Source organism: Parasteatoda tepidariorum, chromosome 11 (assembly GCF_982258835.1).
Source record: "Parasteatoda tepidariorum strain Cologne lab strain chromosome 11, Ptep-v5.0, whole genome shotgun sequence".
Taxonomy (NCBI): Eukaryota; Metazoa; Arthropoda; class Arachnida; order Araneae; family Theridiidae; genus Parasteatoda; species Parasteatoda tepidariorum.
In genome coordinates, this window is record NC_141765.1 from 75,767,068 (window position 1) to 75,780,595 (window position 13,528).

A 13,528-nucleotide genomic window follows, 5' to 3' on the forward strand; every position below is an offset into this window, starting at 1 on the left:
CGTGCATCAGTCGCCATTTACTACACGGGGATTTCAAAAATCGGGATTCAGAATTTTTCCAAAGCATATTATAAATAAAAATATAAAAAATATTAAATATTTTATAACTATTTAGAACTATATTTTTTGCATGGCATTACTTTTGGAAAAACGAATTTTTGCAATTGTACAAAATTTTTTTTGATTCAATCAAAATGCAAAACGTTCTTAAGATATGACGAGATTGAGATACTATCATCATTATCATTGAGCTATTATTTCGAAGCTATTACTATGCAATTACTATGAAATTAACAAAAGAGGACAAAATGAAAGACGCTTTTATTTATTTGTATCTGATATTAGAATTGAAAGTGAACATAATTTCACTTTATTTTCCTCTTTCAATCATAATCCTTAAAATTACCAAAGCATATATATGGGTCATTCTCATAAAAACAGTCATTTTCATGTCCCCAGTATATTTTATGTTTGTTTTACAGCTTACGAAAAAAAAATTTCAGGGAAAGTGTCCTTCAGAATGCAAGCTAACAAAAGAATAAAAATAAAATTATCAATTTTTATTTTTTATTTACTTTAGGTAATTAAAATATACCAATATGTCATTCCCTCACTTGTCCCCACTGCTGATTTAAAAAAAGAAAAAAATTGTTCCTGAAATAAAATTTTTTTTCTTCACAAATTCGTGTTTTTTATTTCAGAATACTGAAATATAGAATTCAGAAAATCAATTTTAAATTTAATTTCTGATAAAAATATTAACACAGCACTATCTTAAACTTTGTCCCCAGTGTTTCGCGTCATTCCCTCACAACAATGTTCTTATCACCTGCAATCTTCTTAGAATAAAAATATTTTAATAAAATCTTCAGAAGTTAACAACTGGCATCATAGAACAAAATTGCAGTATGTTTCCATCTTCAACTTAAAGAAGCTTTGCTGTGGAATAAATTTGAATGAATCAAAACAGGTAAAATTTTTTACATTTGTCATTCCCTCATGTCATTTTTTAGAGTAAAATAAAATACAACTTCATCGAGAAAGTGGATAATTATATGTTGCTTTCTTGTATGAATATAATTGTATGTGATTGACTTCAGAAATTAATTAGGCCTAACTGTTATTTTTAAATTTTATTGAATTCGTCATTCCCTCACTAGCGTATAAAGTGAGGGAATGACGCTGAAGTGAGGGAATGATTCAAGATGAGTATATTATCAAATTTTTTTTTGTTCAATCGTGCCAGCCAATTTTATTTCCCAAACCTGTAAAAACTATTAAATATATAAGACTAAATTATAATAAATATTAGGTATACTTAGTATGTTATCATTTTCAAACTTTAGGTAGATGTAACTTAGATAAAAACATGTATTAAAATAAAATATCATTCCCTCACTATTAGTGTCATTCCCTCACTTTTTAATTAGTGAAAATGATTAATTTACTCATTAATTAATTTGAAAAATAAATTAAAAAATTAATAAATTAATTTATTAAATTAATTAATTAATTTATTAAATTAATTAATTATTAATTATTATAAATTAATTAATTATAAATTAATTATTTAAAAAATTAATTAATTAAAATATTAAGAATAATTTATAGGATATATACTTTCTTTATAATGCCATTACATATTTCTATTAATATAAAAAGTTTCAGAGCTTTTCATTCACTTTACTTTTTTGGGATTTTATGAACTGAAAAATGACAGTTTTCGTGAGAATGACCCATATATTGATAACCACCAGCTAAATTACCTTTCTATATAAAAATGAAAAATTATTTTGCTATTATCAGCAATATTGACGTATACTTCAAATGAATGTACAGTGCGCAAAAAAATAAATGGACCCACCGGAATAAATTTTAATCTTAAGTTCTGTTCTTCATGTTCTAGGACTCATTCTTAATGGTATGAGAGGGTGACATCAAATATACTAATTAATTTGTCCAAACTATATTTTAAGTTAGGAAATTAGACATAAAATCATTATCCGATTAGGCATCCTTTTTTTCGACGGATTCGGATTTCTGACCCCCAAAATATAGTAGTTTCAATCTAGAAATATTGTTTTAATAGTTTTTTCAGGAGCGTGCTTCAGAGTTAGCACCCTTTAATGTTTACTTTAGTTTTTGCGTATTTCACTATATCCCAATTTTTTTTAAGTGAATTGAAAAAGCTTTGCATACAATTCCAATCTGATCAATCAATTCCTATTCGTTTTTCTAAAGATAATTTCATGCAAAATAAAACTTTTAGACTTTTAAAACCTTTTTTATTATTACTTTATTTAAGGGAAGTCGAGAAACTTAAGAAATGTAAATTGTACAATTTTTTCCTCATTTGCAATTTTCAATGTCAAAATACAAAATTTAAGCAAAATCGGTCAAATAAGTCCTGAGAAATAAATAAAAAAAATCTTATTTTTCGAAATTTGGTCCCCTAACTTCTTAATTTTTAGTGTCCATTTTTTGTGACATAAATTTCGTAACTATGAAAGCAAATTAAAATCGTAGAGGAAAGAATGCTTCGCGTTGATAGTGGTAAACAATAATTAATTAACTGTGAGAAAGGTTATTCGTTGCAGGCGTATGTCAATAAGTAAAAAGCCTCTGCAGGGCGAAACAGAAATCCTGGCAGAAAGTGTGCTTTCAGCTTTGCAGAGAAACGAAAACATCGGCAGACAAACAGCAGCCATGTGTGGCAATTTTTTTTAAAAATGTAAGTTTGTTAATATTCGTTTATCGGACGCAAATTTAAAATTTGTAAATTGAAAAATAATTATAAATTTAAGATATATTGTTTAAATCTTATATTTTAAGCCGATGGACTCACACTTTTTCTCAAATGGAGAAATTAGCATTTTGCCGGACATAGATCTTCACTTTAAAAGTATCTTTGAAATTCTCTTAGTATTTATTTACAATATATATTAACATCGAATCCCCTGATTAAAATAGCCTTTTTTTTTTGTCCGTAAAATTATACTATGTAACAATTAAAAAAAATTCGAATTTTACAATTTTATGGGCATAACCATTTTGAAGTTCGTTCAAAACAGGGCATGATATCTTTAGATAGAATACGTGGATGCAAAAAATGTACTTAAAACTTTATTTGAAAAACATTTAATGATTCAAAATCCAATCAATACATATAAAAATAACATTACATATCAAAATGTTCGTTAAATGTTTTGTTAAATGTGCATATAATTTTTGCGCTATGCGAATAATTTTTGCGCTAAGAGAGTAAGAAGCGTAGAAATTTTTTGAAATAGCGGTTACTGCTATAACTATTTTCCTTTATTACGGAAGTAATTTTTACACTTACAATGTATGGTAAATTGCACCATACAGTAATACATCGATAACAGAAAGAAAAAGAGTTAGATTTAAATTTGCATTAAAAGGAATCTGCACATTATGGTATCAACATTAGTGATTTTAGATTCTTAGAAACACACTTGAAAAAAATGATGTGAGAAAAAAATGTAAAGTATAAAATTCGCTTTAATTTAAATATTTTGAATTAATTTGTTTGAGCCCCCCTGTCGGGGGAGACTTGACCCCTTGTCGGGCAGAGTCTGGCGCCATCCCTGTGTATGAATAATTAGATATTGTAAAATCTATATTAGCTCTTTTTCAATAAATAAGGGGATACATCCATTTTGTGCGCACAGAAAGTGCAATACCAGTGACAAATAAACGGTGAATACGGCAATCTTAAGCAGCATAGCTTTCCACCAAATTTACTGCCGGTGAAAATTTTCTAGTTCCAAGTTTTGATTGCATTCTACCGAACAAAAAATCGTATGTATTTTCTGTTGGAATTAAGAATCTGTTGGACCCAGTACCAGCCTGTCACGGATTAAATCGTTTTCTTGACTGCCGAAACCACATGTGGAAGCTAGCGTTTTCAGTTCAGTAAGATAGCTGTCTACCTGCTGCCCTTCTTGTTGAATGCAAGAGAAAAATTTGAATCTCTCAAACACAACATTCTTTTTTGGCATGCAGTAGTCTTCAAATAACTCAACAACGTCATCAAACTTCTTTACATCTTTATCTGGACCAGGCTTGAACGTATTAAATATACTCACTGCTTCTTCCCCAAGTACGTTGAGAAGTATGGCTATTTTTATCTGGTCTGACTTTTTGTCTTTTTCTGACGCTATTAGATAGTTAAAAAACTTCTGTTTCCATTTCGTCCATATTTCTGAAAGGTTACCTGAAGTAAACTTTATTTCGCCTGGAGGCCTAAACGTCTCCATACTTTTATTATGAACACTAAGTCCTGAACGAAACTAGAACGAAAAACGAACATTAAGTTCCTCTCAAATACATTTAGGCAAGCATACACGCTGACACCATGTTTCTCTTTTATACCTTCAAGAAATGCAAAGCCTTCAAGTTTCATTAAAAGTATATTTATTAAACATTATCAAATAAGACAACAACCTCTCAGGCCAGAACAGAGCAAGTACTGAACCTGAACAACATCAATGCGTCAATAACGTCACAGTTACAATCACAGTTAAAACTCATATGTAACAATACCAGTGACAAATAAACGGTGAATACGGCAATCTTAAGCAGCATAGCTTTCCACCAAATTTACTACCGGTGAAAATTTTCTAGTTCCGTGTTTTGATTGCATTCTACCGAACAAAAAATCGTATGTAATTTCTGTTGGAATTAAAACTTCTTATCATCATATATGCTTCTGGTTTGATTTTCATGTTCTATATTGCTCATTTTCGTTTGTAATGTCACATAATTACACGAATTTTTTTCGATACATTCTTAAATGCCTTAGTTGTAAAATTTTTAAAGCGAATTATACTTCCGTTCAAATTTCAAATTAGTACTTGAGATTTCAAAAAGGCAACCGTTGTCATGGAAACTGGGTTTCTCTTTGGCGCACGAGGTAGGAAAAAAACAAACAAAGAAACATATTGGCGTTAAAGAAAACTAATTAAACAATAAGCGCTAAATTTTTTTTTATTCACCAAGAATCTTACTGAAATTTGAACTAAATACGGACAAGAACAAGATTTGTTTTAGAGCATTTAGAAATAAGCTGATTTCTTATTATAATTTTTAAAAGGAATAGATTTTCTTATTAATATTTATTCTACTAAGCGAAACAAATTTTAAATTGAACAAAATATCGTATTTAAAAAGTTAACAAACATATATTTTCATTAAATCCAAATAAAAAAAAGTACTTTGATGCTCATAGATACTTTGCTTTGTATACTTATTTTTCCATGAATTATTATTACTTTTTCCCCCTCGTAATTTGACCATATTTGCGTTTTGTGAGGGAGGGAAAAGGCAGCAAATGCTTAAAATCGATTACCCTTCTAAGCAGAACGACTTATATACATATATATATATATATATATATATATATATATATATATATATATATATATATATATATATATATATATATATATATATATATACAGTGGAACCTGTCTAAATTGACCACCCTCGGGACCAAGTCAAATGGTCACTATATAGAGGTGGTCACTTTATGAAGAGTCTTTAAAAAGGACTTTTTAAATAAAACTTGCAGAAAATGGTCACCTTACTCAGATTCTCACTTTAACCAGGTGGTCACTTTTACAGGTTCCACTGTATATATATATATATATATATATATATATATACATACAGGGATATTCATAATTCCCTACGGGGTTTCGAAGCGTTATAGTAAAAAAAAGAAGAAGACGAATATGAAAAAAAGAAACATATGAAATTATTCCGAAACTATTCAAGTTTTACTTACATACATTACAGGTGTTCTATGTGTGAACCCTTGGTCACACGGCATACATCAATGCGATAGTCCAGTTCCTGCCCGGAGGGAATTATGAATAACCCTGTATATAGATATACCGTGAGTTCTCGCTACTACGATATCCAACAATACAACAATAACTCCCTTTATTACGATAATGCTTCGTGGTCCCGACGAACTTCCATATAAATAAATGTCATGCTCCTCTCAATATTACGATATTCTCTGAAGCAGCAAGCCCCTGTAAAACGATTTTTTTCTCTTCAAATTTCAACCTTATTTTATCCATTTATTACTGATTTTCAAATAAAGTAAAAAATCTTATTTTATCATCTTTGCCGTTTTTTCCATCTTTTCTGACAAGAGAAGACTCACTACTGACCACCTCAAGAGCTTCCATTCTTGCCTTCCTTATCTCTTTACAGTTGTAACATTCCTATCTGATTTCCTTTATGTTAAAAGCTGATGTCACAAATGACTATAAGCATGACACCTGAGAGAGAATTTTTTTCCGTAGACGATGGGTGGATTCACAAACGAAAATCATTTTCGTGCTCAATGCATTCTTTGTTGGTTGACTGGCAGTCAAAAAAATGAATAAACAAACAGAAAGATTACTTTCAATAAAAACGGTTTTCAGGTATGTTTACGATCTTATTTTATTTCAATTGTTTTAAATATTTAATCATAATTAACACTCTGCAAATTGATTTTTTGCATAAAACATTTACAGTTAATACACATATAACATGCGAAATGTAGGTCCTCGATATAACAATATATCCCTCTGCAACAATATAGATTATATTAGTTGTTGATTGAAATAACTGCATAAAATTTCTTAAACCTAGAGTAAATACGAGGGTTTTAAATTAAATAGTGGCAACTTAACCTTGAAATTCACAGAAGGGCGGGCATGCGCAAATAGGATGTGGGAGCGGAGAGGTGGCGCTGTTGTCGATGCGTAGAGTGTAAAAAACAGTCGTTCTGCTTAGAAGGGTAGTTGTTGTGTTGCGTTAAAGTGAGGAGTTTTGTTTCCATCGCTCTAAAGCATGTTTTCAAAAGGTGATCAGCGGTCGTGACTTAAAAGCGAGGTTGCCCGTGGCAAAAATACAACAGAATGCAATCGAGGATTAGTAGAAGCCTGTGGCGCAAATACTTTCCAGTATAGGACAGTAGCACGATGGGTTCCTCTTTTTTAGTCATTAAGCCTTTTGAAAACATGCTTTAGAGCGATGGAAACGAAACTCCTCACTTTAACGCCACACAACAACTACCCTTCTAAGCAGATTGACTGTTTCTTGCACTCTGCACATCGACAACAGCGCCACCTCGCCGCTCCCTTATCATATTTGCGTATACCCGCTCTTCTGTGAGTTTCAAGGTTAAGTTGCCACTATTTAATTTGCAACCCTCATATTTAAGGAGATATGGACAATTTAATAAAAAACTAATATGTTTGCCTTACATTTTTTTTTGCTATAACTATAAATAGTTTAATGGAATCAAAAAATATTTTTGGAGCAATTTAAAAATTAGTTATTCAAAAAAAAAATTTGCTTAAAGCTGCGCAGGGTATAAATATTTAAGGTAGTTCTTTTATACTGTGCATCGCATGCGCGGGAAAAAAAGTAATTTTTTAAAACTTTTTCTCAACTTTGTAGTGAATCGTATTTGGCAACTAATACAAAAAGTCTGATTTGAGTATCTTTCAAGTTCAAAAAGTTTCAAGCAATTTTCTAAGTAGTTTATGTACTTTAAAAAAATAAAATAAAATTTAAAAAAAAGCTTAAAACGATCAGGGGTTTTTCACAAATTTTATTTTGTTTCATTAAACAAAATAACAAATGATAATACCTTGCAATAATTGTCCAATATATGATGCTTAAGGAAAGAAAATAAACTTTTTTGGATCCCCACACAATTTCTCTCGCTTAATACAAAAAAAAAAAAAAAAAAAAAGTGGAATTTCAAGAAATTTTTTAGTCGTTTTGAGCTTTCTTTCAAAAAGTACATAATTTAATTGGGAAATTGCTTTTTAAGATATTTAAATCAAATTTATTTTTAATAGTTGCCAGAAACGATTCACTACAAAGTAATTTTTTCAGCACATGCTCAGTTTTAAAGATCTACCTTAAATACTTGCGAACTTTTTAGCAATTTTTTTTTAAATTTTAAATTAATAATTTTGTAATTTATTTTGAATTGCTTCAAAAAAACATTGTTTGATTCCAAATATTTATTAAGTTACACCAAAAAAGTGGTAGCCAATTTTTAAAAAAAAATTTTTTTTTATGAAAATGTCCATATTTTCATAAATATTTACTTTAAGCTTTATGGAATTTTATGCTTTTAATTAAAAATAATGACTAAAGTAATCAATTTCTTGGCGTAGAGTGTTCAAAAATACTTGTTTTCTTTCGTAATTTTTTGTCGGTCACCTTTGAAAGCTCTAAATCTTATTGCTAAGTATGAAAACTGGCATGAACTCATTCATCTCTAAGGTTATAAAATAATCTTTTAGCGTATTTCTTGAAAAATTAAAAGAAATAGCAAAAACTCAAAGTGTCTTCCATTATTATGCATGATCGGCACTCTTTGTTGCGAATTTTAAAAAATGAGCACTATTTTTGTTAATCGCAGTTGATATCCCAATTGGTTCAAGAAAATATAACTTTTTATAAAATTTATATTTTCATTTAAGTTTTTATTGTTGAATAATTATAAAATATATATTGAAGAAATTAATAAATATATTATTCCAAATTTATTTACGTGTATGTATATTATTGAAATAGCATCAATTATAGAATAAATCAGCTAAAAACTAAAATAAAGAAGCAAATTTATAACCACATAAATCACAAGCATAAACTTGACATACGTTAAATATAATTTCGTTAAATATATGAAACATAGTATTTAATCATTTAAAAAAAATAAGGAAAAAGAAAACGATGTGAAATCTAAGAAACAAATCATGAATCAAACTTACGCTACGTTTGCATAATTCAAGTTCCTTGTGAATTTACCGAATTTAGCCATTATTCGCTCCATTTAAATATTTTTTTCATCGTCGACAAATTCTTATTTTAAAAATAATTCATTATAATTTTTCTCGGCTTCTACTTCATAAAAACAAGATAAATTTTAGATTTCCCAATAGCAAAATGCGCATATTAATATGGTATAAAAAATTATGGTTTTTAATTCCAAATTTTTTAGTTTATTATTAAATTAAATAATAAAAAATAATAAATAATAATTAAATATATTCTTTTTTGCATGAAATTATCTGTGGGTAAACGATTTTCATCAGTGGGTATTAGTTTTAAAGATAAGACCCAAAAATCCAAGTAAGTGATATGTGGAACGAGATGGAAGACTGTATCTGCCATCGGGGAGACCGTGGGAGGTTCTTGTGGTTTTCCTCTTTGTGTAAAGCAAATGCAGGTTAGATCCGTCGAAAAGTTCTCCACGAAGGCTAGTTTTCCCTTTTCTTGACCTAAATTGGATTCAAAATTACAAGGCTACAGAGTTGAACCTTGATAGTCATAAACCCAAAATTGGAATTTTGCGGATGTAATCGTGTGAGCTGATCAAGAGATTATATCTTTTCATTTATTATTTTTTTTTTTTTCTTTTCTGGCTTTTTAATATATAATTTTACAAAAATTTTTGAAAAAATATTTTATTTTAATATTTTTTTTTCTTTTCATTAATCTTTATTTTTCCGCGTTTTCTTTTTTTTCTTTTAGTGTTTATTGTGCTATATATATATGTATATATAATTTTTCTCAATAAAGGCCGAATAAATCTTCAATTTTCGTGAAATTTCTTGGAGTGTTAATAAAATTTATAATGAAACATTCCAATCAACATCGAATGAAGTGGAATTTTCCTTCGACTTCTGTCGTGTCCAAAACATATCCATCTTTTATTGATATCTATAAGCTAGATATCAATACAACCTTAAAACAGCTCTCGGTGTTTCATTATCAGCACTGGCTGTTTTCAACCGAATTGAACTGTCGAAATGGGTGAGACTATGCATTTTACAATTTTCACACATAATTAGCTTATTCGACAGTATCTTTCGAAGCATATGAAATATGTCATATCATCACGATATAAGGTGTGCAATATTTTAGGATTTTTTTTCTGATAAAATTATACCAATGGGACTGTTTAAATAATACATCTTGTTGCCGGTTTTTCATAAGCCTTGGCGAAAAGATTGAATCGAGTTAGCTTGTCTTATATATTAGTGAATTAATATTTAATAATTGCTGTGGTAGTTACTCCACTTCCGCACTAGAATTTAAACAGGGGAAGAATTCCATGAACCACTAGTTACTGTATTTACGAAAGACCGGGAGAGCTGTATTATGTTCACCGGATTTAGAGTGCTTGTGGTGAGAGGTGTATTAAGTTCTCCCCGTTTTGAGTGCTTATCGCGAGAGCTGTATTAAAGTCACGGTTGTGTGTGTATTCACTCCTGTGTTGCTATTAGCACTCGAGTGTTTGCAGAGTTTGTAAATGAAACTGAGAAGCAACAGGTGGACGATGAAGCAGTTACAAATAACAAGTCAACTGTTCAATGTGGACCATCCATTGAAGTAGGCGTTAATTTAGATGTAAGCGAGTTCATATCACGGCTGCAGGTCACCAGTGTGAAAAGAGTAGAAATCGACAACCTTCATCCAAAAGGCCGGGACTGCCTGGTTAGTAGGGCACTGGGCAGGGCCGCCTCGAAAGAAGCATTGGGCCCTTGTCCGAGAGATCCCCGCCGGCCGAAGACTCTCAGTGCAATAAATGGTGATTGATGCACGCTAAATCTTTCACGTCACAAAGTCATTCCTATAACAAATCATACCTCTTGTGGTTCTGATCCAGGATTGTCTTCTGGATTGGTTCAAAATTACAGAGTTGAACATTAGTAACCCTCATTCCCTATGTTAACCAATGGATTCTTAGTTTTATTTAGTCACTAATTAATATTTTTGCTTCATTTTACGCTTTCAAATGTCTACTATGTATTAACTTTAGTTACAAGATTTTGAATATTTTGAAAACTTTTTAAAGCTCTTTAAAAGATTAACATTTAGGAGCCTTAATTACAAGCTTGTTTTAAGCATTTCTGGCAAAATTTTAAGAGGGATTAAAAGCTTAAGAAATTCTTTTTAACCTAAGATTAAAATTTTAATTCTAGGTGTATTATATGTTACGTAAATTAGATTCAATAATTTTATTCATTAGACTCAAAATTTCCTTCTTATAAACTTTTTTTAAGAGAATTACTCTTTGCACCGTAGGCTTTCAATGTGATTTTTCCCTGTGCTTACATTTCTCGTTTGTATTTCATGCATGTATTTTGAAGTATGTTGTAGATTACTAATATAAGACGTTGTATAAAAGTAAAAAGATTGGATTTGTCCAGTAAGGGTAAGAAGAACCAATCTTTTGGAAAGAAAAAAAGTAACTATTTAATTTCTTTCTATTTAAAATTTATACAAGAGATTTCTGAAATATTTTCAATTTAGTTTTATATGCCTCATTAAAAGTGTGTATATATTATGCTATTTTTCATATTTATATTAGTTTTACCAAAAAGTAGCAATAATTTAATTAAAATAAAATGCTTACTTAGAGTATTTCTTATGCTTTCACAAGCAGTTTGTTTATTTAAACTTTTTATTACATAGCCAATATATTTTCTAGTGCTGAGAACATAATTATAAGGACAACGAATTGCTTAAATTAATATTTCATTTTTGTCGTATATTTAATTTTAAAGTTAATGATTTAACTGAGCAAATTTTACATAGAGAGCAGTTTCTACTAATATTTTTGTTATTTTAAGTATCATTCTTTCAAAGTCATACTATAAGTATCATACCTGCAACATATATTTGAAACCTTTTTTTTTTCTTCTTTTTTTTCATTATTTCAATCAGGCCGCGGAATTGGTGATTGATGACTCCGAATCCTCACTTTGTGAAAGCGATTGTAAACTTGTATTATATTAATTTTTTCATTAAAAGGCAAGGAAATTATTAAGATCATTTCTAAATAAATGTTAACATGAAATTATGTATTTCTATTTTTCTTATTTCCGATCATAATTAAGGGTATTTTGTGTAAAATATCGTTGCCTTAAACTTCGGCTTCTGAAAAATCGTTTATAAGTAAAACTATGTTTTTAGATTAAAAATGATGAATCTGATTTTTTTTTTAAATGGGTCTCTCGCTTTCATTTGATGATACTAAAATAATTATAAAAAACTTTTATAAACTAGTTCAGAAAATACGATTTCTTTTTAGTAGCCTTTTGCAATTCCGCCTCAACTTTCTTAAAACATTGAGCTCTTAATCATTTTTCGAGTCGTGCCAAACATAATTCGTTTTATTCTGAACTGGCTCATGAATTTTTTAAATCTTTTAAAAAACTTTCTATACAATTCATCCTTAAAATTGTTTTTGCGTCAATTTAAACTACACATCTACCCTATCTGACCAAAAGTATTCTTAGAGTTTTATTATTTTTCAATAAAGCATTGCTCAGACTTTTGTCAGCAAAAATAAGTTAATCGAGACATTATATTTGAACGGCTGTAATACAATACATCATTTTTGGAGATTATACGATTGCAAAATTAAGTAAATCGAGACATTGTATTTGAACGGCTGCAATACAGTACAGCATTTTTGGAGATTATACAATTGCAAAAATAAGCAAATCAAGACATTATATTTGAATGGCTGCAGTGTAATACAGCATTTCTGGAACAATTATCACTTTTTAGAATTTTGATAAACATTTTTGTGTTAGCATAATTAAAGTTAAATTTTCTTAACCATCACCCAGATTGGTTTTCATTGGCTTAAACGGTGATAAAAAAAATCAAAAAAGCAAACAAATGTGTAATTTTGACCAATATTGTAATTTTGGCCAATACTCAAAACCGCAATAATGTTGCTTTTTGTAAAAAAATGCTAATTTGAATTTTGAACTCTTTTTCAAATAATACTTGTTGTAGACAAGAAATTGAGATGCTTTGAATATATTTTTAGTATATGCAAAAATTTACGGTATCTTTAAAAACACGCAAAAAATTTTTAAGAAAATAAATTCTATTAAGTTGTCGCAAAGTGAATTACATTTATAGCATAACAAAAATTATATGATTCCCCTTAAAGAGGGGAACAAAATGTTCGAATATTATTCTGAACAATTTGACACCAATAATATCCGAAACAGTTTCAGTAAAAATACTGAATACTTATTGAGAACAGAACCCAAGCTTTAATTTAACTCAAGCATTTTGTTTAAATTCAAACTTTAGAATACTTAACAAATATATTAAATTAAAACTAGGATTTGGGTATAATTTATATTAGAACGTTAGTAAACATTTTATGTATATTTTTTGTCAAAATGAATTTTTTTATATAAAAATCTGAAGTTTTTTCTTCTTTTTTCTAAGTTTTTTTGAGCTGGAATGGTTTTAAAATGATCATATTTGACTGACTATTTAATGTTATTAAGAGCAAGATGTCTCTCTTTTCAAGTTTTGGCTCTAAATAAACAGTTCTTTACGATATTGCATTTAAATAGCTGTAAAAAGAAGTTAATTTAATGTACATTTCAGGATGAAATGAAAACCATGTAAAAGAAGGAACATGACAGTGATAAATTCAAGCGAG

At 29.1% G+C, this 13,528-nt stretch overlaps 1 protein-coding gene across 1 annotated transcript; it reads right to left on the bottom strand.

Moving 5' to 3' along the window:
• Positions 1–3,842: 3,842 nt before the first annotated feature.
• Positions 3,843–4,280, bottom strand: LOC147801836 (uncharacterized). The gene has a single exon (XM_087154510.1). It carries the CDS (start codon positions 4,278–4,280, stop codon positions 3,843–3,845), a length of 438 nt encoding a protein of 145 aa, XP_087010636.1.
• Between the last annotated feature and the right edge of the window lie 9,248 nt (positions 4,281–13,528).